At 36.5% G+C, this 24,630-nt stretch overlaps 2 protein-coding genes across 3 annotated transcripts; one reads left to right on the top strand and one right to left on the bottom strand.

The window, feature by feature from the left end:
- Nucleotides 1-1,473: 1,473 nt before the first annotated feature.
- Nucleotides 1,474-7,674, top strand: gmeb2 (glucocorticoid modulatory element binding protein 2). Its single transcript, XM_019078753.2, has 10 exons — nucleotides 1,474-1,553; nucleotides 2,027-2,195; nucleotides 2,268-2,347; nucleotides 3,425-3,549; nucleotides 4,385-4,488; nucleotides 5,367-5,524; nucleotides 5,659-5,730; nucleotides 5,815-5,952; nucleotides 6,659-6,781; nucleotides 6,879-7,674. Exons 2-10 carry the CDS (start codon nucleotides 2,062-2,064, stop codon nucleotides 7,481-7,483), a joined length of 1,539 nt encoding a protein of 512 aa, XP_018934298.2. The 5' UTR covers nucleotides 1,474-1,553; nucleotides 2,027-2,061; the 3' UTR covers nucleotides 7,484-7,674.
- Nucleotides 7,675-8,742: 1,068 nt separating this feature from the next.
- Nucleotides 8,743-11,049, bottom strand: LOC109061629 (proenkephalin-B-like). Of its 2 annotated transcripts, none has more exons than XM_019078736.2 (3): nucleotides 10,846-11,049; nucleotides 10,576-10,713; nucleotides 8,743-9,678 (listed from the first exon to the last, which is right to left on the bottom strand). In XM_019078736.2, the coding sequence occupies exons 2-3, from the start codon at nucleotides 10,699-10,701 to the stop codon at nucleotides 9,064-9,066; spliced, it is 741 nt and encodes a 246-aa protein (XP_018934281.1). In that variant the 5' UTR covers nucleotides 10,702-10,713; nucleotides 10,846-11,049; the 3' UTR covers nucleotides 8,743-9,063. The 2 variants fall into 2 exon arrangements, with proteins under 2 accessions (XP_018934281.1, XP_018934280.1); XM_019078735.2 differs by having other exon boundaries at nucleotides 10,914-11,049.
- Between the last annotated feature and the right edge of the window lie 13,581 nt (nucleotides 11,050-24,630).

Here is a 24,630-nt window from a genome sequence, read left to right as displayed (position 1 = left end):
GACAATAATTACACCTTTTTTAATTTTTTTGTTAAATGTGCAACACATCCCTTACATTTTAACCACAAACTGCACTAACAGTTAACCGTATAGTTAAACTGCTGTCGTACAAATGGTTAAAAAATGGTTACTACACTTAATTGTAACTACTGGTTCATTTTCTTAAGGGATTTGTATAGGCCTACTTTCTTTTTCTTTCTTCTATATATATTATATATATATTATAGGAGAGATATATATATATATATATATATATATAATATATATTATTATATATATAACTGCCTTAATTGTTTAATGCTTTGTACTGTTCAATAATAAAAGAAAGAAAGAAACCAGAAAAAAGAGTCACAATCCGCGATCCGAAGTTCTGATCTAAATGAAATGATTCGCAATACGCGATCCGATCGGAGCGCTTCGAAACAGTGAATCATTTTGCGACGCAATGGTTGGTTTACTGATTCAGAGTTTCGAAAAGCTCCGTTTCACCCATCACTACGTGGTTTTTAAAATCATTACAAGCGATGCTGAAATTCGAAAATGAATGGCACTTTTGATTAGGTTTTTCCTAGTTAATCGAGTTTGAGTTTGAATCAATCGGAGCGGTTCCAGCGTAAATGACTCACTCAATTGAATCATTTGTCTGTTCCGCTTTTTGCTCCTTCAGCCGTGTTTATACGACACTACTGTCACTACTGCTGTCTCAACTCGCTAGTTTTATGACATTTACTGAAATAAACGAAAAAAGTATGTATGATGTTTACATATAAAATATCCGTTTTTTTTCTGAAGATAACTGATTTCGATCTCGAAACATGTCTCATTATCAGTATTATATAGATATATATTTTGTTTAATTCAGAAATAAATCATAATAAACCATGTTGATTTATGTTTTCTGTGACTAGAACATATATGGAAACTATACACTATATATATATATATCAATAATTCCTGTCTTCAAAGGTCACCAAGGTCATGGGTTCAATTCCCAAGAAGAGCATTTAGAAAACCATTATTCTAAATGGTAATAATATTTTACAAAATTACTGTTTTTCTGTAGTTTTGGTCAAATGCAATGATGAATAGAAGATACTTACTAATTCCCCAACCTGTGAACAGCAGTGTAAAACCTATTTATTTATTTATTCATTCGTTTATTTTCCAAATATTGCCTGTGTATACTTCGTGTTTACTATGAAACCAGCTTGTTATGAACTTTCCAGGAGTGGACGCATGGAGGCCCAGAAAGCCCGAATCCTTCATTGTGCGTCATTGAAATCTCAGAAAAGTACTGGGTTCTTCTTCAGCGCTGGACAATTAATTAAATCTCTTTAATCATACTAAGAAGAACTTTAACAGCTGTTCAATTAAAACAAAACAAAGACATGAACTTAAAAAAAATAAAAAATAAATAAAAATAAAAATATTTAGACAATCCGCCAACCGCGCCCACTTTATCACGCCCCCGCGAGTGACGTCACGAGAGCGCGTGCGCGGTAGAGTGTGTCTGCACAGCGCTTCCTAAACACGACGGATTCAAACTCTTGCGGGTAAAGTTTCGATTTATACTCTGTTTTTTCTACATGTGATTTGAATTACGATTTTTCCTCCACGTACCCACACGTTTCCCGCGACTTTTTTGTATTTAACTCGGTCAATTTGGGCAAAAGCGCAAACATTCGGCGATGTTTGCTCAAAACACTGATAATCTTGTGAACACGCTTACATACTATAATTAATCATTATTAATGAATGCTATAAATTATTATACTAACAAAGTGTGCGATGGCATTGGACATTTACCATGGTATTTTTAGGGATCTTTTGAATGCAAAGGTACGTGGCTGTAACGTTAGTTATCGCGCTATTTATCAAAAATATAAGATAAAACCATCCAATTCATAATTTTACTATGGTACCAACAGAGTAGTCTTATTTGTAAAAGTGTGTCTGAGTAAACCTGACTACAGTGAGTAAATAAAAAAACATCTTTTAAAATTAATTATCATTTCTACCCCATCAGACGCTGATTGACACCTGTCAGATGCTGATGACGTCATGGCCTCGTCCTCTGAGGTGAGCGTGCACATGGAGGAGGTGGTGGTGGTTACGACCCCTGACACCGCGGGTCAGACGTCACCCGCCGAGGAGGAGAAGAATATACTGGTGGCGACGGATCTGGAACAGTCTGGGTGAGCGTCTAACACTGCTGTCCCATCATGCACCTCTTCCAGACTCAGCAGCTTTTGTCTGTTCCTCCACAGGGAAAACATTATGGAGCAAACCATGGAGTCCGAGGCTGAGTCTAGTGCCACCATCTCCCTGCCCAAGGACACTGTGTTGGGTAGGAATTAGGGCTGCACGATATTGGGAAAAAATTACATTGCGATATTTTTTTTTTCTGCGATATATATTGCGATATGAAATCTAATCTAATTTTTTCTTACAAACAAAAATGTGGGGTTGAGCACACACTTACATTCTCATTTTAAATGATTTAAACATCAGAGTATTATTTAAATTAGAGTAAATTATTTGTTTGTAACTTTAGGATATGGTTTGAATTGTGTAACATATTAACTAACATGAACTTACCACGAGCAATACTTTTGTTACTATATTTATTAATCTTTGTTTATCTTAGTTTATAAAAAACACAGCTGTTCATTGTTTGGTAATGTCACTTCACAGTGCATTAATTATGTTAACAAATACTTTTGATTTCAACAATGAAGGCTATAGCCTAAATTGTTGAAATTAACAATGTTGTAGAAGTGCAGTTTAGTAATAGTAAATGTTAAATAATGTAGTTAAATAGTTTAATAAATAGAACATTATTGTAAAGAGTTACAGATTTTTTTTTAATACACCAATTCAGACGTCTCGTGAGTTCAGTGTTGGGACAGGTCAGTTGTTTAAACCATTCATTAAATTGAATCGGTTCAAAGGAATCATTAGTTCGCGAATCAGACGTGTACGGCACGCTTAAACGACACATCGTGCAGCCCTAGTAGGAATTGTGTTTCGCAGATTAAAGCACTCTAGTAAAGCGATAATCCACTCGAAGGGGTGCATTACAGTGATTTTACCACAGTAACCCACTTTAGGTTTTACTAACAATTTAGTAGTATACCAGTTGAGTAACACATATGGTCACTGTTTCATCATATCAGTGTTATTTTAATTTAATTCACATACTGCTATGCATTGTTGTTTATATTTTCACTTTAATTTTAAAATGAGTATTTTTGTTGTGTAGTTTTTATTATTTTATACTTATTTTAGCACTACGACTATGACAGAAATAAAATAATTATTGAAATCCACAGTTTTTTTGTTTTTGGAAGTTACACAACTTTACACAATTTTGAAAGTTAATGGGTTATTTGTAATTAGACATGCCGTATTCATATTTGCGCAGTGAAAATATCTGAAGATGCAGATGTAGAGGGTGATATTCTCTACCCAATAACCTGTGGGGACAGCAAAGCCAACCTCGTCTGGAAGAAGTTTGTGTGTCCCGGGATCAACATCAAATGTGTGCAGGTGAATACATGATGTAATCTTATCTTTTAAAACACCACTGCATTGTGTTTTAGTCAAACGTTTGGACACACTTGAATTTATTTTTCACTTTTTGATTTAAAGGCTGAGGACTGTCTAGTCGATTCAGATATAATAAGAATTTATCATATTTTTTCTGTTTTTGGTGAATGCATTCATCTGCTTTAGAAATGTAAAAATGCAAATGATGCAATTATTATGTTTGCGTATTCTGCATTTCTCAAACTGCATCAAAACATAAAAATGCAAAAAAAAAAAAATTCTTAATGCATTTTTTTATTAAATGTTATTATGGTTGTTTATTATGTTTGCAAACAGCACTGTCTTATGTAAAAAAAAAAAAAGCAGAATCTGTATTTCTAAAATTGCATCAACATGCAAATCTGCTGTAATAACTTTTTAAAAAAAACTTAAAATGTTTAAATAAGATTTTAATAAGTTTTGATTTATTTAGCCTGTTGCAGTCACTGCATAATTTCATACATCCATCAGTATTATTTCATGGTTTTCATGTTTTTTTTCCTTCGAATGAGAACGTTTACTATCATCTATAAACCTTATCTCTCTATAAACAGTAAGAAAATAGTTCACTCATCATGAATACATTCAGAAAAGATCTGTAAGTAATGATTGTGGAGCTACTGCATTGTTTTGCTGTAAATGTGCCGCTGTGAGTAACGGACTGCGCTGGCCAGCAGTACCTCTGCCACATAGACAGTTTTATCTGTTCTTGAAATAATAGAACTGCTTTCCACGTCTGGCACCGTGGCCGTGCTCCTCATAACGCTTCATAATATTCATCACTGCTGTGTTCCAGCTGAACGAGCATCTCATCAGTCCCAAAGAGTTTGTCTATATAGCAGGAAAGTCCACGCTGAAGGACTGGAAGAGAGCCATTCGCCTCAATGGGACCATGTTAAGGTTTGTGGCAGGAGAAGGTTATAAACCAGAAATACATCCCAGCAGTGGCAGTTTAATACTAGAATATTAATAAATGGCAGAATGTAAAGCACAGATTGTTATCCCAGATTTCATTGATTATCAAACTGAAAATTTAAACACTGAAGGTGTTTAAGGTATTATATCTGATTATCTGACCTTTATGATTTATTATTAAATATTTGTATTATTTGTGCAATGTAGTATGACGACTGTTTGAGACTATTTTATAATTAATTCTTTAAATACTTTTAACAAAGATGCATTAAATTGATCAAAAGTGACAGTAAAGACATTTATAATGTTGCAAAAGATTGCAGTTTCAAATAAATGAGGTTCTTTTGAACTTTCTTTTCATCAATGAAAAAATGCATCATGGTTTCCACAAAAATATCAACATTGATAATAATCAGAAAGATTTCTTGAGCAGCAAATCAGCATTTTAGAATTATTTCTAAAGGATCATGTGATACTGAAGACTGGAGTAATGATGCTGAAAATACAGCTTTACATCACAGGAATAAATTACATTTTACAAGATATTCACATAGAAAACAGTGATTTTAAATTGTAATAATATTTCACAATTTTGCTGTTTTTGGTCTATTTTTGATAACATAAATATAGCCTTAGTGAGCATAAGAGACTTCTTTAAAAAATCTTACAACTCCAAACCATTTGAACAATAGTGTATGTATGTATGTACCATAAATTCAAAGCAATTTCCAAGCGAAAATATTATCTTTGGAATATAAGTCATTATATACACAATAAAATTCATAAAAACACCATAAAATGTTGACACTTTAAAATCATCATTCTGTATATTGTTCAGCTGTAGCTCCTGGTTTTTCCTGCAGGAAGATTATGGATTCGGGCGAGCTGGATTTTTATCAGCACTCCAGACTGTGTTCAAACACCTGCCGCAGTACCAAGATTGACCTGGTGGGGTCACGAGTGTCTCTCAGCAGCCAGCAGTCCACAGAAACGGCTCCTGCGACCCCTGCCTCCGTGGACTGTACGAACACACAGAATGAATCCGGATAGTTTATGCATGGGCTTTCACATTTTTATTATGTTCATCGTCTGTTTATCATAGCAGCTCCACTGAATGGTTTGAGCAGTGATTAATCATTTGTAAATATGTTTCAGTGAATGGATCCTCCGCTTCGTTTTCTGCAGATGTTGGTGACGACAGCACAGAATGGGTCACGGCTATCGGAGGTGAGAGGCTTCTGTAATGTATTGTAGTTAATCTGTGCAGTTAATGTGTTTAACGCTCTCGCCGGCCGGTCTGCTCCATGTCAGAGGACACCATGACGTTCTGGAGAGGACTGAAGGATGCTGGGCTGCTGGAGGAGGTGATGGAGGACCTGCAGAGAGAGATCCAGGAGATTCTCAAAGGCCTGGAGGAGCGGATCCAAGACCCGCCACTGCAGGTTAAAGGTCAGAGTGACGGCGCTAAACAACCTAATGCTGCAATCAGTTTGAACCAAACATTTATTTTCCCATATAATTGCTACTGGTCAAACATTTGGACACACTAAACTAAATTTGCTTCTCATACTCCTAAAAACCTTTTGATGTACTGTACATGCTCTTATGTTTCAGGGCTTGAAATTAGTTTTGTTGCATATGTTTGTTTTTGATATTCAAATTTGATTCATTATTAATGTATTTTTTTATTTTATGCATTTTTAATATGACATATAATTGTGTGTGTGTTTATGTATAAATATATATATATATATATATATATATGTATATATATATATATATATATATATATATATATATATATATATATACATATAAATTATGTATTTCTGAATATTTCAGAATATATTACACAGATTATATTCTTGTTGTTGTTTAATGTTCAGTTAACTGTAAATTAATTTGTAAGTGTGTGCGTCTCTCTCTATATATATGCATACATATATATAATTAATATTATATAAATAATTTTTATTTTATTTTATTAAGGATGTATATATATATATACGATTGTTTTTTTTTTTTTTTTTTTTTTTTTTTTTTTTATATATATGGTGGTTTTTATTTCTGATTTAATTTGCTGCAGATAAACACAAATATTCTATTAGACTTCTGAACTGATTTGATATTGTTCATTACTGTAATCTGTCAACAGATGCTGCTCTGCTCAACAACATCGTCCAGAACTTCGGGATGTTGGACCTGGTGAAGAAAGTTCTTGCCAGTCACAAAAGCCAGATGGACCGCTGTAGGGAGCAGTACACACGCAGCTTAGTGGGTCAGTACCTGTTTTTGAGTAAATCTCCTCATCCAGCCACAGATTTTTTTGTTTATTCTGTGCTTTTAAAGTGAACTTTAACTTTTTGCATTTATAGCCCTAGAGCAACAGTGTGACGAGCATCGCAAACGCGCCAAAGAACTAAAGAGCAAATCACAGCACCTCAACAGCGTCCTGATGACCTTGACCCCCGTGACCTCGCCTCCCACTACCAAACGCCCCCGTCTGACCCGTGCCGTCTCGGGTCCCGCCACCGTGGCTGCCACGCCCGTCCAGCCCACACACTTCACCCTGCCCATCACGCAGCTCGCCGGCATCCCGCTGGACAAGGTGCTGTCCACTCAGACTCAGTCACCCCTGATCGGTGGATACACGGTGCTGACGTCACCCTGTGGGACCGAGCTCCAGTCTGAAGGCTCTAATTTAACTGTGTTGAGCACCAGCGCGGTTCCGCAGGGCTCCGCAGCACCCACTATCGTCAAAGTGGTCAGTCCGTTTCAGCTGGTCACGTTGCCCGCAGTGGGATCTGGAGCTACGGTGCAGAACCTGGCTGCACCAGTAGGGGGCGCCGCAGGCGGCACTGTAGTAGCAGTACCCGTGAGCACAGTCAGCGGCGTCAGTAGCGTAAATACTGCCACTGAGGAGACTGTTGGGCCGCAGACGGAAGCGGCTACAGAACAGAGGGATGACCAGAAGGAGTGAAATTCTGAATCTGTGAAGTTCAGTTATTGATGTCAATGTATCATATAATTTGTTTATAGATGATGAACTTTTTTTTGCATTTTTTATGGTCAGTTTGAAACTTTTTTGCTAAAACAGCCATGGTGTTGTTATGAATGGCAGTTGTTGCATTGCATTTGATTTAATTGTAATCTAACTACAATTTGGTGAAATATAGGCTGATATGTTTAAAGCAATAGTTCACCCAAAAGTTAATCATCACTTACTCACCCTCAAGTCGTTCCAAACCTGTGTGAGTTTCTTTCTTCTGTGGCGCATAAAAGAAGATATTTTGAAGAATGTTAGTAATCGAAGATATTCAATGAATTCAATAACATCCATATTAATCTTCATAATATTCAAACCAATGGCTACAATTAACACTTTTAACACCAACATTACCAAAAAATAGCAAAATATCTTCTTCTGTGTTCACCTGAAGAAAGAAATTCATACATTTGGAACAACTTGAAGGTGAGTAGATGACAGAATTTTCATTTTGGGTGAACTGTCCCTTTAAGGTTGTTTTTTTTTTTTTTTTTTTTTTTTTTTTTTTAAGAAACATAAGGCACATTATGTCCTTAAATTGTCATGGTTAACCAGTGTGTGTATAATTTGTAGTTATGTTTTTTGGATATAACGCTCACTCCATTATTTATACTGTTCACATAACATTTTATCTATCAGTTTTTTTTCCATATTGATGTCTTTCATTTTAGTATTTCTGAAAATACTTGTTACATAAAGTATTAAATCTGTACTTGACGTAATTATTTAAAACACATTAACTTGCACCATAACTGGCTTGTCTTTCAAAATAAATACAAATTAGACAATCCAACAAATTGACCTCTCGATGAACAATGTGATATCCAAGATCAAATGTCAATTTTTTTTTAAGAATAGGCGGTCATTGAAAAAACTGACTCTATGTATATTCCTTGTATTTATGCATTAGTTTATGCAACACACTTACCATAGTAAAACAAAGTGTTTTAGCTGTTTCAAAGAAGAGATGTAAGGTTCTTTTTGTATATAGACAGGTCTTTGTTCATCACAGCACTACAGGAAAAAAATAATTTCAAGTGTTGAATTTAATTCGTTTTTATTAGACCAACAGGTGGCGCTATATAGCTAAACATTATTCTTTAACTTTGAAATGGACAATTCTGAAAGGAACATCTTTTTTGGAACAGAGCAAAATGGTTTAAGCTTAATAAAATAGTAGTGAATCGTAACATTTCGGCTGTTTTAAGTCACACAAAACATTTACCGAACAATTTCAGCAGGTAAAGCTCTTGTCCTTTATTGGTCATCTTAAACAAGCGTTATCTGCAGTGGGTACTGATTGCTTACATGGGGGTAAAGTTAACGGGGAACAACAAGTGGTCAGTCACAGAAACGTCCCGAGCGCATGATCGACAGGTTGACGGTGATTGATGGCGTCAGCAGCCATTTGGGAAGGTAAACAGCCTCAACACGTGTAAGATCATCACATTTGGGGAGGGACTGAAATGAGTTGGCTTAATGAGTTCTGGTTGGGTTATCTATGATACAATAGCTTATAAAGCATAGTCCTCGTACGATGAAGGCTCTTCGTCAGAGCGCACGGAGATTTTAAAATGACGCCGTAAAAACCCTCCATATCGCTTCTGGTTGTCCCACCTCAACTTCGGGCGAATTCTTCGCATGAACCCGCCGTATCTCTTCTGCAACACCTGCGGGCTGGTGTTATCCACAAAGATGCTTCTTTTTGGCACGAATTTGCGGAGAAACCCGCCGTAACGTTTGGCTTCGTTTAAAGGCACGTCGTCATCGTAAACTCCCGTTTCGTTCTCCGCGGACACGTCTTCGCCCTCGTCCACTTCTCGCTCGCCCAGTTTCGAGAGCGACTCTCCGTATTTCTTCGCGAAAAGTCCTTTAAGTATGGCGTTCTCCTTCCAGGGTGAGGCGAAAAACTTATTTTTATTCTTGTCGATCCTCTTGATGAAGCCCCCGTATCGTTTGACCAGGTTGGACGCCTTCTCTTGGAGATCCTCCGCGTTTAACGCGCTGCGTTCTCCGTCGGCGTCTGGGTTGAGCTCTGCGAATTCATCTGAAAGCTCCTGTAAAGCCTTCTCACATCTGTCCAATGTACTGGTAGATGAAACGGCTCCTTCACATTCTAAAGTGCAGGTCTGCAGAAAGAAAAGTAGCCTAGGTTTAGATTGACTCTGCGCACTTGAAAATAAAAGTTGTCCATCCCGACACCTGACGCGTTTTATTAGTTAGTATTAGATAGTAAAGCCATCACATAGAAAGAAAGAAGCCAGTGCATGTTCTGCAGAATCTAATAATAAACAATCAAGTGCATTTTAATTTCAAAACAATCATAGTAGAGAACTCCATACAGTCAAAATAGTTATTGATTAAACATTAAGAATAGAACCAATTCAGGGGTTTTATTGTCTGATGCCATACAGTTTAAAAGTTCTACGAATAACATACTATAAAAACAACTACAACTATAAAAACATCTAAACAATTAATAATAATAATAATTTAATCTAAAAATTGTATGCCGAAACCGTAATTAGTAATTTTACATCGGAAAGCCATGTCTAATAGCCTATGAATATATTTTTTTCAGCATAAGTTTCCTCAATATGATAATCTACCGAGCGCGCTATCGTCGCGCTCTCCATGGTGCTGAAAGCGCGCGCCCCAAAAGAGAAGCGCCTAGTTTATTTGTAAATGCGAACATTTCTAAATGTTTCTATTACAGAGATACCTTTCTATTTTTTTGTTTATAAATGTTTGATTTGTATTAGATTTAGTTTGAAGCTTGTCTCTCCTTTTTCATTTATATTACCATTCATGCTTCATTTGTTCAATTTGGCTAATGCTGTATACTATTTGCACTTCTGATTAAACGCTAACTTTATTTCACTGTGCATAGCACAAGTACAAAACCAATCAAGTTGAATCCGTTTCTGTCGGTTTGGCCATTTTCATCCCCTTCTCATTGCATCTATGACAAAGTTAACTGCATGTAAACACTGTTTCAAAATAAGCAGGACTGAGAGTAATCTTACCAAGCGGTTCACTGCAGAGTCCAGGTCGGAGATCTGTTGCGCGCATCTCATGCATTGAGCTGAACAATCAGCCTGACTCAAGGTTGGCAAGCTCAGCATCAACACCAAGACATACCACTCCATCATCTACAGCGATTCCTGCGGCACAAGAGAAGAAAACGAGCGTTAGATAATCTTCTCTGCTGGGGGGATTTTGAGGTTTTTCAACAATTCATCAATTATGTTTAAGGTCTTTCTTTCTCTAGGTAGGCTATGTTGTTTTTTTCTTACCCGTTTAATATCCCAAAGCTTTAGTATATAGTGAGGTACGTGTGCCAACACAAAATCTCCTCTGTTACCTTGAGTACCTACAGAGCTTCTTGTTCTCCAAGCGTCAAGGCGATCACTTGGCGAAGCTGGCTGAAACTTCTTTGTCCTCGTGTCCTTTGACGGAGTCACTCTTTATCCATCTACGGTTTGCTCTTACTTGGATCCAGTCTCCATACTTTTATCCACGCAGCCCACACAGCCACTTGAATGAACCAATGAGAACAACGTGTCCCACCCACGCGATGATGCAGCGTTTCAGGAATAATAATAAAAACAATTTGCTCATATTAACGCAAAATGGTTACGAATGTTTTTTTTTAAACATTATATGGATAGGCTTCAATGTTTCTATACGAAGTTACATATAATTATTTACTTCACAAGGGTAGAATAGTCTTTCATAAAGTTACAAACACACCCACTTTGAAGAGGAGGGTGTGCCACGGGTAACTTCTATCACTACCGAGTTGCAGTAGCTCAAGGCTGCAGGGTTGTCTTCTCTTTTTAATTGCATTCCCATTCAGCAAGTCCGGTGAATTTGCGGTGAAAGAAATCACAGTTCTCCAAAACATATCCAGACGAGAGTAAGGCCCTCATTTCCACGAATGGAGTCTTTGTCCTCCGTTAACCTCCCGGGCTTAATGGATGTTCCGGTAGACAGTGCGCTCCGTTCATCAAGCGCAGAACGCTCAGTTTCCGGAACTCCAAAATTAGGTATTGGGCGATTCAAGGAAAGACAGCTGCAGTAAATCTAGTGCTGTAGAAATATCCTATTATGACCCATTTCTAATGAATCGATTATTATTATTACACTGTAAAAAAAAGTCTGTAGTTTTTACAAAATAATTTTGGCAGCTGTGGTTGCCAGAATACTTTTGTAAAAAATACACTGTAAAAAAAAGTCTGTAGTTTTTAAAAAATAATTTGGGCAGCTGTGGTTGCCAGAATACTTTTGTAAAAAATACAGAAAAACTGTAAACAGAATTACGGCCAAAAAACTGTAAATTTTTACAGTATAAAAACTGTTATTTACAAACAAGAAAATTTTAATGTAAACCAGTAAATTCAACAAACGCACAGTGCTATTAAAATCTGTTTTGTACCTTTAACATACTGACAACCACCATAATAATGCAGGTGGTAAAAGAGAAAGCCACATGAAGAATCGAAGTTCATCACAAGTAGCTTCGCCACAAGCAGAAGTTTATAATTAATATATAGAAGGTGCACAAAGTCATTCATGCAAACACAAAACACCATCATGGTGACACACGATACTTAAACAATTCAATAAACTTTCATTAAACAGCAGAAGATGTAACATAAAGCCCAAATGTACAACTGATAACAAAAAACTATTAAAAAACATGATTATTTAAACAAAATACTTTCAAATGTGGAGCGTCACACAGGGAATTCTGGGAATATCAGTTTACAGTTTTTGACTGTAAATTATACATTGATTTGTTCTTTTTTACTTTAAAAAAACTGTAAAATTAACAGCATTTTACTGTAAAATTACATGAAATGTCAGGTTAGATCTTTTACAGTTTTTCCCTGTATATAGTACAGGAACTTACTGTTAACCTATTAACACTTTTTTTTTGTAGCGTTTTTACAAAATTGTACAGTTAAAATGACACTTATTTTTTACAGTGTATTATTATTTACTCAAACGTTCTTAAACAGAACACTGACGTTTAGTTTGTTTGTTTGTTTGTTTTTGTTTGTTTGTTTTTGTTTTGTAATACACTTGTGGTATGCAAAACTATAATACAGTAATAAATAATCCAATTTATATGTTTTTGTTGTGTTATCCAGTCAGGGGCGTTGCACAAGAACCCAGGCCCTATGCATAGGCAGTCCTGATGGGCCCCCATGCCATTTTATTTATAAATAGCCTACTAAAACCAAAAACACAAAAGTGGTTATTCGTGTAATGTGTAACACAGTCCGTTCATAATTTTAACATACTAGTCTTATCGGAAACGAGCGATCAGCTGTTGCTATGGTTACCTCCTTCCATTTATTTTATTTTTCCGTCTATTTAATGCATTCTGCTGTAACATAACGTTTAGTGTTGCTAAAGTGTTATTTGCAAACGTGTTAGGTAAGTTTAGGTTTTAGCTATTTCTTCTGCATTTAGAAAAAAATCAGTAGGCCTATTCGAAAATTTCGTAATGGAAGTCATTCAAAAAGTGTAAGCCGGAGAGTTTACTTTCATCTTTAATTTCATAAAAAGTGTAGACTCTACAAAAAAACAAAAAAACAAAAAAAAAGATGACACATCTAAGGCTAAAAAATGTAAACAAGACAAACTAATTGAGTCTGTATGTTAGGTGGTTTAAACTAAAATAATTTGTGTATATTGTGAGCTCATACTAAGTTTTAGTTACAGCTCAGATCTTCAGACCTCACTCCTGGAACTGGAGCTATGTGATGTGCTGTGATGTGTCTCATAGTACAGTGAGAGACACGCTGTCAGTGATCTTCAATAAATAAATGGCAGTTTCTAAGCAACCTCACCTAACAGTATAATGTGTGTTAGTTTCCTGAGCTCATTTGAACGTGTTGATCTTCCTGCTTGTTGCCAAAGAACCAAAGGAAAAAAAAAAAACCTATTAATTTAGGTTGTCACGGAGGACGCACAAACTGATCTTCTCTCCTCCCAGGAGAAGTTCATTGACGTGGATCAGCCAAAAATGAAATGTTAGATCAATACGCGTCTTCACAAACTCCATACACGTGAGGTTTTCACAGTAATAAGAGGATGACTATAACGATGACAATAGCATTATAATTATCTGAAAAAATTAAGGAAGCCTACACAGCAACTACAATGATAATGACACAGAGGATATCGGTAGAATCACTTTCAGAATGATTTTCCAGCTGATAAAGAAGAAGAAGAACAGAATAAAACAGAACGTTATCGTGCATTGGTGTGGACACTATATAGTTATAGTTATCCGTATAGACTAGTTATCGTTCTTTGGTGTGAACGGGCCTTTATACTGTGAAGCAAACACTGAAGAAAAGACACTGTTTACAAAATAACGTTGTCCTTTTGAGACAGCATTCTCTTACAGTTGGCACATAGGCTATGGGGTTAAGTCACAAAGGAAATACTGTCCACGTGAACCGGAGGTTGCTGCCAGTCACCTTTATTTGTATAGCACTTTAACACTGGGCTGCGTTTCCAGGAGGTAAACAAAACAGTATGTGAATAGTGTAAATGTTGATTTCATGCAGACTTTAACAGGTAATGCCTGAGACTGCAAGCTGGAACATTCTTCCACACAATCCTGGAGGCGGTTTGGACAGAAGTGTGTCGTGTACCAGCGCTGTTGTAAGTCCTGAATAAATCATTAATCTAATGCGGGGTCCTGTTCAAACACAATACTCAATTATCTAAGTGCGCACATCAGCGAACGCTGTTTTTATATACTCTACCATTCTACTGTCAGTGTGTATCCTTCCCAGTAACCTGGAAACACAAGCATGTCAATCCTGAGTCATTACAAACGGAAACATCCTGTTTTACATCTAAAATTGACCTGTGAAAATGCTTTAAATGTTGTGCACATGAGACATGAACAGTGCCTGCACATTAGCGTCAATATTAAATACATTATAAAAACTGTGTTAATGGCCCTGTTCCAAATCCTGGTGACGTAGATAGTTTAATCAATCCCTTACGATGTTCAGGTAGCTTCTTAAGCTGACAGCAGACAACAAGGCAGCTCACTAGATCTTGGAGTAGAGCCATTATATTGCATTTATAATTATTAATTTGGCAGATGCATATGGAAAGCAGTTCAATTACAGGCAAGTGACACTTTTGGAAAAGTCATTAGCTATACTTTTGCATATACCTAAGCAAGGCTGCTAAGTAGAGGGCAATTTCTATCACTATACTGTTGTATCTCAGTGCTGCCTTCGACACGGTTGATTGTGATATCCTCATTGATCGTCTCAAAGACCAAGTGGGTGTCCAGGGTATAGCCTTAGACTGGTTTTCCTCATATCTTAAGGGTAGAACCATTTCAGTCAGTTTGGGAAGCTGTTCTTCTTCTGTTGTACCATTAATGTGTGGGGTTTCTCAGGGTTCGATTTTGGGACCGTTTTTGTTTTCCCTTTTTTTGCTTCCATTAGAAAAGATATTTGATAAGCATGGTATAAATTACCATCAGTAAGCTGATGATTCTCAAATTTATTTCCCTATAAAATAATATGGGGGGCAGTCTTCTCTTGAGTCTTTGTATAACTGTTTGGCTGATGTGAAGTGTTGGTTGGCAAACAACTTTCTCCAATTGAATGAGGACAAGTAAGAGTTTATTGTTTTTGGCCAGAAAGGATGTGGTATGGATTCTAATGACAATCCGTTATTGCTTCCTGGGAATAAACTTTCCTTTGTGAAAAGCCTTGGCTTTATTTTTGACTCCGAGCTTAAATCCGATCGCCAAATAAATGTTGTTGTTAAAAATAGCTGTTTTTTTATTATCTTAGATCTATAGCTAAGTTGAAGTCTGTCCTCTCTTTCAGTGTTTTGGAGAGGGTCGTTCATGACTTTGTGTCTTCTCGTTTGAATTATTGCAACGCTTTGTATCTGGGTGTGAGTCAGGTCTCCCTCTCTCACCTGCAGCTAGTTCAGAACTCAGCTGCTAGGTTTTTAACTGGTACCAAAAAAAGAGACCACATTACCCCTGTATTGGTATCATTGCACTGGTTACCGATTCAATACAGAATCCAGTATAAAGTACTGTTATATGTTTTTAAATCTCTCCATGGCTTGGCACCAGAGTATGTTTCCGAATTGATTAGTCTACATCAACCTCTGGGATCTCTTCACTCCAAGGATCAACTGTCTTTTTTCATGTACAGCACTTTGGTGCCCATTGTGGTTTATGAAAAAGCATTAGAAATAAGGTTGAGTTGAGTTGAATCATATAACAAAAAATTAGGATCTCCATTAGGATGAACACAGTTTGCTACAAAATTGAAAACATAAGCTGCCTCAAAGAGCTGAAAATGAATCAACTAAGGTAAGTATATTTAATATATATTAAGAGGGCAATATCTTTTAATATATATATATATAAATATATAGATAGATAGATAGATAGATAGATAGATAGATAGATAGATAGATAGATAGATAGATAGATAGATAGATAGATAGATAGATAGATAGATAGATAGACTGAATTCAAAAGATTCCTGATTCAAACGGTGTTCCTGTGGCTCAGTGGTAGAGCATTGTGTTAGCAGCGCAAAAGGTCGTGGGTTTGATTTTCAGGGAACAAAGCTAAATATATATATATATGTATAGCTGGAATGCAATGTAAGTCGCTTTGTATAAGTCTGTTAAATGCATAAATGTAAAAGCATTCAAATGAACATTATTCAGTTGGATCAGATTTGTATGAATTTGATTCAAATGAATCATTCTCCTTTGAATTCAATTAAATCAGATTCAACTGAATTCAAACGAATCTGATTCAAAATAATCAGATTCAATGATTCATTTGAAGCCAATGATTTTAAAGGGTTAGTTCACCCATGTTTTACTCACTCTCAAAGCATCCTAGGTGTATGTGACTTTCTTCTTTCAGAATAATCCAATCTAAGTTATATTAAAAATTGTCCTTGCTCTTCCAAGCCTTTCAATGTGGGTAAGCGGGTGTTTGTTGTCAACAGTTCAGAAGACGTGAAATAAGTGAAAGTGAAGTGAAAGTGACATACAGCCAAGTATGTTCTGCATTTAACTCATCCAAAGTGCACACACACAGCAGTGAACACACACACACACCGTGAACACACACCCAGAGCAGTGGGCATCATTTATGCTGCGGCGCCCGGGGAGCAGTTGGGGATTCGGTGCCTTGCTCAAGTGCACCTCAGTCGTGGTATTGCTGGCCTGAGACTCGAACCCACAACCTTAGGGTTAGGTGTCAAACTCTCTAACCATTAGGTTATGACTTCCCCATAGTGCACGCATCTGTAATTAAACGTCCCTCACACGGCTCCGGGAGGTGAATAAAGGCCCCCTGTAGCGAATCCATGCATTTTTGCAAAATAAATATCCAGATTTCAAACATAATAAACACTTTTTTCTCACACCTGCTGACTGTGGGATGTGGAAGACGTGTAGGCGGATGTTGTAGTTTGTCAGTGCTGCATGGTTAGTGACGAGTCCGGAGAGAAAACAAAACAAAATGCCGGTCACGAATTAGAAGCATAAAACGAGGATTTATACAGAAAAACGTTGGAGGATTTCGATATAAGCCAAGAGGAGACTGGTTTTCCTTTAGGAAACATGGTTTCCTTTGCTCCTACATTTCCCAGAGGCGCCACGCGACGCATATGTCTTCCGTCTTCCGCCTGCACATCTTCAGTCACCACAGTCAGCAGATGTGAGAAAAAAGTGTTTATTACATTTGAAATCTGGATATTTATCTTACAAAAATGCATGGATTCGCTACAGGGGGCCTTTATTCACCTCCCGGAGCCATGTGAGGGATGTTTTATTACAGATGCGCACACTTTATTTCACGTCTTCGGAACTGTTGACAACAAACACCCGCTTACCCCCACTGAAAGCCTTGGAAGAGCAAAGACAATTTTTAATATAACTTTGATTGGATTATTCTGAAAGAAGAAAGTCACATACACCTAGGATGCTTCGAGAGTGAGTAAAACATGGACGAATTTAAATTTTTGGGTGAAGTAACCCTTTAAGTACTACGTCTTTCAAGTATCTTCTTAAAGTATTATTATTATTTTTTTTTTAAATATAACTATTAATTTAGATTGAATTGCACCTGAACTTTCTCCTGCATGTGGTGTGTTCGTAACCATAGCAGCAGAAACAATTGTGTTGTTGCCATAAATAATTACTGTGGGAGTTGCAACTTTTAATTTCTCATTACATCCCATAACCCCAGACTCACCCTCAAGAACTGACAGGCCTGGAGCAGCATTAACAGGTGAAATGAGATGCCACAAACTTATTTATTTCACAGCTTGGTAAATAGATCGACGACACCATGTGACATACTGCATTAGACAAATTCAGTGTTTTTCAAGAGCTCAGAGAGATGTGATGACAAAGTTTGCAGTGATTCATTTTGATAAAAATACATCTCAGGAAAGGACTTGAAACATATGAAACATGTTGCAAAGATCTGCTTACATTCTGCTTTTGAATTAGCAGATGATTGGAGCTATTTTAGTCATTTTTTTAATACCGCATATTCTAATGTGCTTAATATGCTTTGTTTCTGTACAGTCATGTTCATTTACACAAATACAACAGGAATGTGAAGTATTTACACCAAATATGACTGCATGAGCGACTCAGCCCAAAACATTTATGCAGGAAACATGGTTAAGACCTGTGTTCAAAGATTTGTAAAAACATGATGAAGGTCCACTGTGAGAAGACCTGTTATCAGGAACTATTTGCATGACTGGAAAATAAAAAGAAAAGGATTCTGCCAAATTACACAGATTTCATGAGCACCAATTCCTGAAAATAATTAATGCATTCTTTATCAAGGACAGTGTGTGAAATGAAAAATAGTGTTCATAAAATGTCCTTATTGGGCTGACATAAAAAAAAAAAAAGAAAAAATGCAAGAAAAAATATTCACAGATTCTTTACAGTTTTACCTTTTCTAATTTACAGTTTAGCAAAATATCAAGTAATAAATTATATTTAATTTTTAATAAAATATCAATTTTACTATCCGAGGGGTGGAGTTCACTTTAAAGATAAATGTATCTGTGCGTTGTGTATGTAGTTACTACAACTTTTTGGTAGTAGTTTAACTTCTTTAAATTATAAGTAGATACACTAATAAAACGAGTAATAAAACAAGTAAAACTAAGTAATATTTCTCTTGTTTGTTTTTGCAAATGTTATGGAATTTGGTCAAATCCACTTTAATACCTACTTTTTGATTTTACATTCATAAAGGCAAATATTTACACAAAATTAATTTGTCTTAAATATACATGTTGGTCAGTCACTTCACTGACAAAAGTATATCTCGATCATAAAATGAAGCAACAAACCCTAGTCATTATATAACCATACCACAACCTTTAGCCTACTATTCACATGTTGTCTCACTTTTGTCCAACATAAATCAACATTAAACCATAACAGGTCGTTCCCGTCGATAAAAATTATTAAATGCCTGTTCACACAAAGAACCATGTAAATCTAACTTTAATACATGGACAGTGATGTTTTGTTAATATAAGCGCACTGCAGTTCAGTCATCTGCCGCTTTAAATGCTCACGCTCTGATTGCTGTCAGTGTTTTTATCAGCTGGGGAAAAAATCATTCTGAAAGTTATTCCAGTGATATCGTTCTTTTATGCACTCTCAGAAAAAAAAAGGTAAAAAAGCTGTCACTGGGGCGGTACCTTTTCAAAAGGTATACACTTTTGGACCTTTTAGGTACTAATGTGTACCTTTAAGGTCCCAATATGGACTCTTTAGGTACAAAGGTGTGCCTTTTGAAAAGGTACCGCCCCAGTGACAGCTTTTGTACCTTTTTTTTCTGAGAGTGTGTCATTATCGTTATAGCTGTGGTGTGGACTTCCTCATTCTCACAGAATTAGGACAATTATTTAAACTTTAGTTATCGTCTTTTGTGTGAACGATCCTACTCTCTCAGTTCAGTCCTGTGCAAATCATCCATCCATGCAGTTTCAGTTAATACAACAAAAATGATTCATGTAGTCTCAAAACAAATGAACTAAACTTCAATTTGACATATAAAGCTGTGATAAAATGTTCAACAGTTGTGTTGATTTAGCTCGTTTTAATTAAGTACGTTAAGCAGCAAAAAAAAAAAAAAAAAAAAAAAAAATCATTAGCTAGCTGAAAGTGTTTTCTCCAGCACTGAATGATATTTAGTGAGATCAACTGAAGATCAGTCAGAAGCGGAGGCTTTGCGTCTCTGTATTAAGTCCTGATTAGATGACTGGGAAGTCAATCTGTCACAACGCTTCATTTTTTCTGCTTTGGAGACCAAGGTCACTTTCTGCTGTACTAATTCCTAGTGTGAAAATAAGAGCTATTCAGACACAGAAACACGTCATAGGTCTTTATATTTATGTTTTTTTTCTTCCAGTGTTAGGCTACTGCACGGACAAGCTCATTGAAGGATAAGTTTAAGGACGAAAGGACATGCCAATAAAGCTGTCAACATGTCAAAGACGCCACACGCACGGATAAAGTGTGGGCTTTGCTTCTTTTACTTCCTTCCCAGCTAATAGGCAACATTCTCGCCCTGCTAGGACAGGTACATCACAGAGATGTCTATTTGATGTCTGTATTTACATCTGAGTGTTTGCTCATCTGCAATACGTTTCCTATCAGAAGTCAAATAGACATTTAGAAAATGTTTATGATTTAGAATGTAAAACTGAAATCTTAGAGATGTCTATCATATGTTTGTAGATGAAGCGATCTTTAACAGATATCTTGCAGATGTACGTGTGCTATCTGGGCAGACCATTGGACAATATTCTGGCAAACTTCTCTCAAGTTATGAACAAATGTTTTTTCAAGTAACAATAGTAAAACATTTGCTCAAAGCTATTTGGGCTTTAATTATGTTCTCAAAACGTTCAACATCTCACAAAAACATCATTTATACACAGTGTTGGAGAGTAACCAGTTACATGTAACAGAATTATTACAGTATCATAGCTATTTCTATATCTTGTTATGGTTTTAAATCTGTATTTAACCTCAGAATGATCTCAAAGTAAATAGGAGTGCTAAAGTCGGAGTTTGTGGTTGCTGTGCTTTAAGATATATATTTTTAAATAATCTTAATTCAAGTGATGAAGGATTTTGACAGTCTGACAGTAATCAGTGTTGAGAACTACTGTAAGGTTAACCCTGCCTGCTTTAAATGTTTCGAAATGATTAACAGTTGAAAATATGAGTTAGAAAAGTAATCAAATGTAATCAGTTACACTACTTTAATAAGGTAATTGAAATAGTTACACTACTTGAAACATTTTAAATAGGATAACTTGTTATCTGTAACCTATTACATTTACAAAGTAACCTTCCCAACACTTCATGCAACTTTTTTTTCTTAAACGTTTTGGTTGGATTCACGTCTAACATCTAAAATGATACTTATGTAACATTAAATAATGTTTCATACTGTTCCATTCTGAAATAATGTTTTCATTACTTAATGAACGTTCAGAGAACATTATGAAATAATGTTGATGAATTGAATAATAAAAGCCTTCTGATTAAAGTATTGCAGTGAGCTGTAATAATAGCTGCATGTTTTATTTCACTGTTAGCAGCATCATTTTGTTGCCTCTCTTCATATTTATTTAAACATAAACAGCAGCTCTTTCCTTTCAGTTTGTTTGACTGCTCAGAAATCATTTACATCAGAGTGCGCCGCCTCTCCTCCCACAGGCCTGATCTCAAATCAGATACTGAGATTGTGTCGTTGACATGCTAGACATAGCGGTTCTGATCTCAGATCAGCGTTTATAACGGCCAGTGCTCTGTGTGTCTCGTTAGCAGCATGGAGCCGTTTTGTGAGCGTGGAGGCTGAGAGCTTTCCGGTGTTTCCGGAAGGAGGACAAAAGAGTTCCGCTCCGATGCAGCAGGACTGGGCACCTGCGGTTCAAGGAGAACATGACGGGGGACAATAATAAGAGCACATCTTTTGGTTCCCATTTCTGAGGATTAGACAGAAAATGAGTCATGTGTAAAGCCAATCCTAAGGCATTGTAACACACTGTTTGCACCTGACTGTTTAGCTGATTTCACGAATTTCCTTGTATGATTGTGTCCTGCCCTTCATTAACATTGACTCCATTGCCTAAATGTGATGACTACACTCTTTAAAAATAAAGTGCTTCAAAAGATTCTTCAAGCAATGCCATAGAAGAACCATTTTTGGTTTCACAAAAAAAAAAAAAAAAAAAAAATTCAGTCAAAGTTTTTTTTTTAAAGAACCATCTCTTTCTTACCTTTTTATAATCTGAAGAACCTTCTTTAACCACAAAGAACCTTTTGTGAAATACAGAAAGGTTCTTCAGATGTTAAAGGTTCTTTATGAAACCATTTAGACAAAAAGGTTCTTCTATGGCATCGTGAAGCACCTTTATTTTTAAGAGTGTAATACCAAAACAACCAAGAAATGCAAAGAAAATGATTATGCGCAGTGAATTTCTGCATGTTTTCCCTTTGAAACAAGGGGTCATATGATGCGATTTCAAGTTTTCCTTTCTCTTTGGAGTATTAAAAGCTGTTCGTGCAAAGATAAGATCTGTAAAGTTGTAAAGATTAAAGTCTCAAACCCAAAGAGATATTCGTTATAAAACTAAAAACTTGTCCATGCCTTCCTAAAATGCCTAATTTAAACACGTCCCCACATGTCTACATCACAATGTGGGAAGATTTGCATAACGCTGCCCAAATGTTCACGCAAAGAAAGAAGGCATAACTTTGATTCTAGTTGACACAACTAGAAATCAGAGGTTAAGTTGTATTTACAACACTGTTCCAGAACAGTTTACCCCAAATATACAGATGTGTGCAGCACATTTTATGGAGGACTGTTTTCTGGACCTGAGAGAGGAGCCTACAATGCTGGTGTCCATCTGTGGCACAACGGCTGTTTCTATAAAGTGGGGCAGTTCCAACTTTGCAAGGACAGTCTGGGCTTCTGACTCACAGCCTGTAAGTACGTTTTCATATTTAAAGAATTTTCCACTGATGATTCAAATGTGGGTTTTGAGCAGTGTAGAGCAGTGCTTGTTGTTTGTCATTTCTCCGATCACTAATGCAGACATGGTTTTATGTTTACGTGGCGAGATACGCAACACAACACGTAAAAACCGAGCGGCAACCTCGCGCTCTCTCTCGTGAAGCCAATAAGGAAGTGACTAAAACTGCAATTCATCGACTGGCCGCTTGAGGCTGGCTGCAAAAGGGAGTCATTCCCCTAGACACCTCATGTTAAAATGCCCAACTTTACAACAGAAAAAAAAAAGTTTACAGCCTGGTGCAAAAAAATGATTTTTGTCTATATTGCTAATTTTGCCCTTCATGACAACTGTGAGGGGAGTGAATTTTTTTATAACTCATCCGTTTAAATTATATTAAGCCTTAAAGTTCTGCATAATTAAGGGCGTGGCCACGTGAGTGACAGGTGGACTGCGGCTGCTGACAATGTCGTCGTGCTAGGTGGGCGTGGATTCAGCAACCAGCTCCCGCCTTTTTGCCCATTTTCGATTATCCGGGGAGAGTCATATGACGCGCTGCCAAGATGGCGACGGCCCGCTCTGTACACTTTGAGCTTCAAAACCACTCTTCAGGAGTCTATGGGTGACGTCACCGACACTACATCCATATTTTTATACAGTCTATGGTAAAAACACAGTATAAGTCATTATAATCAGTAATTATGATTATGCGCTTATCATTTATCTTTTAAAGGTGCCATTTTTGTCAATGTTTATATTTAAAATGAACAAAACAAACACACCCCTAACTAAAAGGATCACACCCCATCTTAATAGCCCCACCCCCAAAATCACAAAACAGCAATGCAACAGGCACCGCCCCATCATGAGTGGGCACGCCCCTTACTGCTGATTGGCTGAGTGCGTTCTGGTGCTCGCTGAGGTTTCTCAGAAATCACTGCACCTTTAAAGGTTTTTAGATATAGACATTTCAAATTTTGAGCACCTCTCCAAAACCTGGCCCTCTAATGTCATGTCACACAATTATGTCCAAAACACAGTCCGCATTTTTCATTGGCAAATAAAGCCGCTTCTCTGAATCTTTTTTGTTGTTGTTGTTGTTTACAGAGCCTAAGGGCATCACAGAAACAGGTATGAGCTCTCAAAATGTGTTTTCACTGATATCTGTCAGGCATTAGGGACACTTTATGTGTAATATTGAAGAATACTGCGCAAATGTGTCATTTAATTCAGAACTAGAGCATCTAAGTAGATATATTACATTTTTATGGTGAAAAAAAAAGATGCTTTTTGTGTCTGCAAAAAAAGTTGCACATCTATAATAGCTTTTTCCAACTAGAAAGCGAAGCTCTGGACACTCCTGTGATGTGAGAAAAAAAAAGATTGACGTCATGAATCTTTTGTTGGATGAAATGGTCAGCAGTAGCATATTTTATTTGTACAGGAGTGACACATCGCATCACATCTCTCTGTGGAAGCTCATGTTCGTGTCAGACTCTTAAAGTGCAGTTCTGTGTTCAGACAGAAGGGGGCGCAAGGCACCGGAGGGCAACAGACAACACCGAGCAGTCCCACCCACAGTCAGATAATCATATGAATATGCAAATTAGCTGGGAATTTAATCCGGCGTTTTATTAATTGAGTTATTGTGAAGCCTAGACTGCTTTAGTAATACACACAGTTATTGTTTGAATTTGTTACATTCCTGACTAATGTGTTTTTGTATTTTAGGACACTTCCCCCTCGTCTTTCTCTTTTTATCCATTTCTAGTGCTGTTTACAACAAGGAGGACTGTATAATAGTAATAAAATAAAATAAGGGGTGCAAATAGACAATCAAAAAAAAAAAAAAAAAAACAAAAATAAAATATAAAAAAACTTATATAAAAAAAAAGTTAATCAAAAAAAAAAAAAATAAATAAAATGACACATAATAATAATGCATTTCTTGCAACATCACAAATTTTTTTATAGGGA

The sequence above is a fragment of the Cyprinus carpio genome, chromosome A23 (assembly GCF_018340385.1).
Source record: "Cyprinus carpio isolate SPL01 chromosome A23, ASM1834038v1, whole genome shotgun sequence".
Classification (NCBI taxonomy): Eukaryota; Metazoa; Chordata; class Actinopteri; order Cypriniformes; family Cyprinidae; genus Cyprinus; species Cyprinus carpio.
The sequence above is the reverse complement of the archived record's forward strand: the minus strand, read 5'-3'. Positions and strand labels throughout refer to the sequence as shown.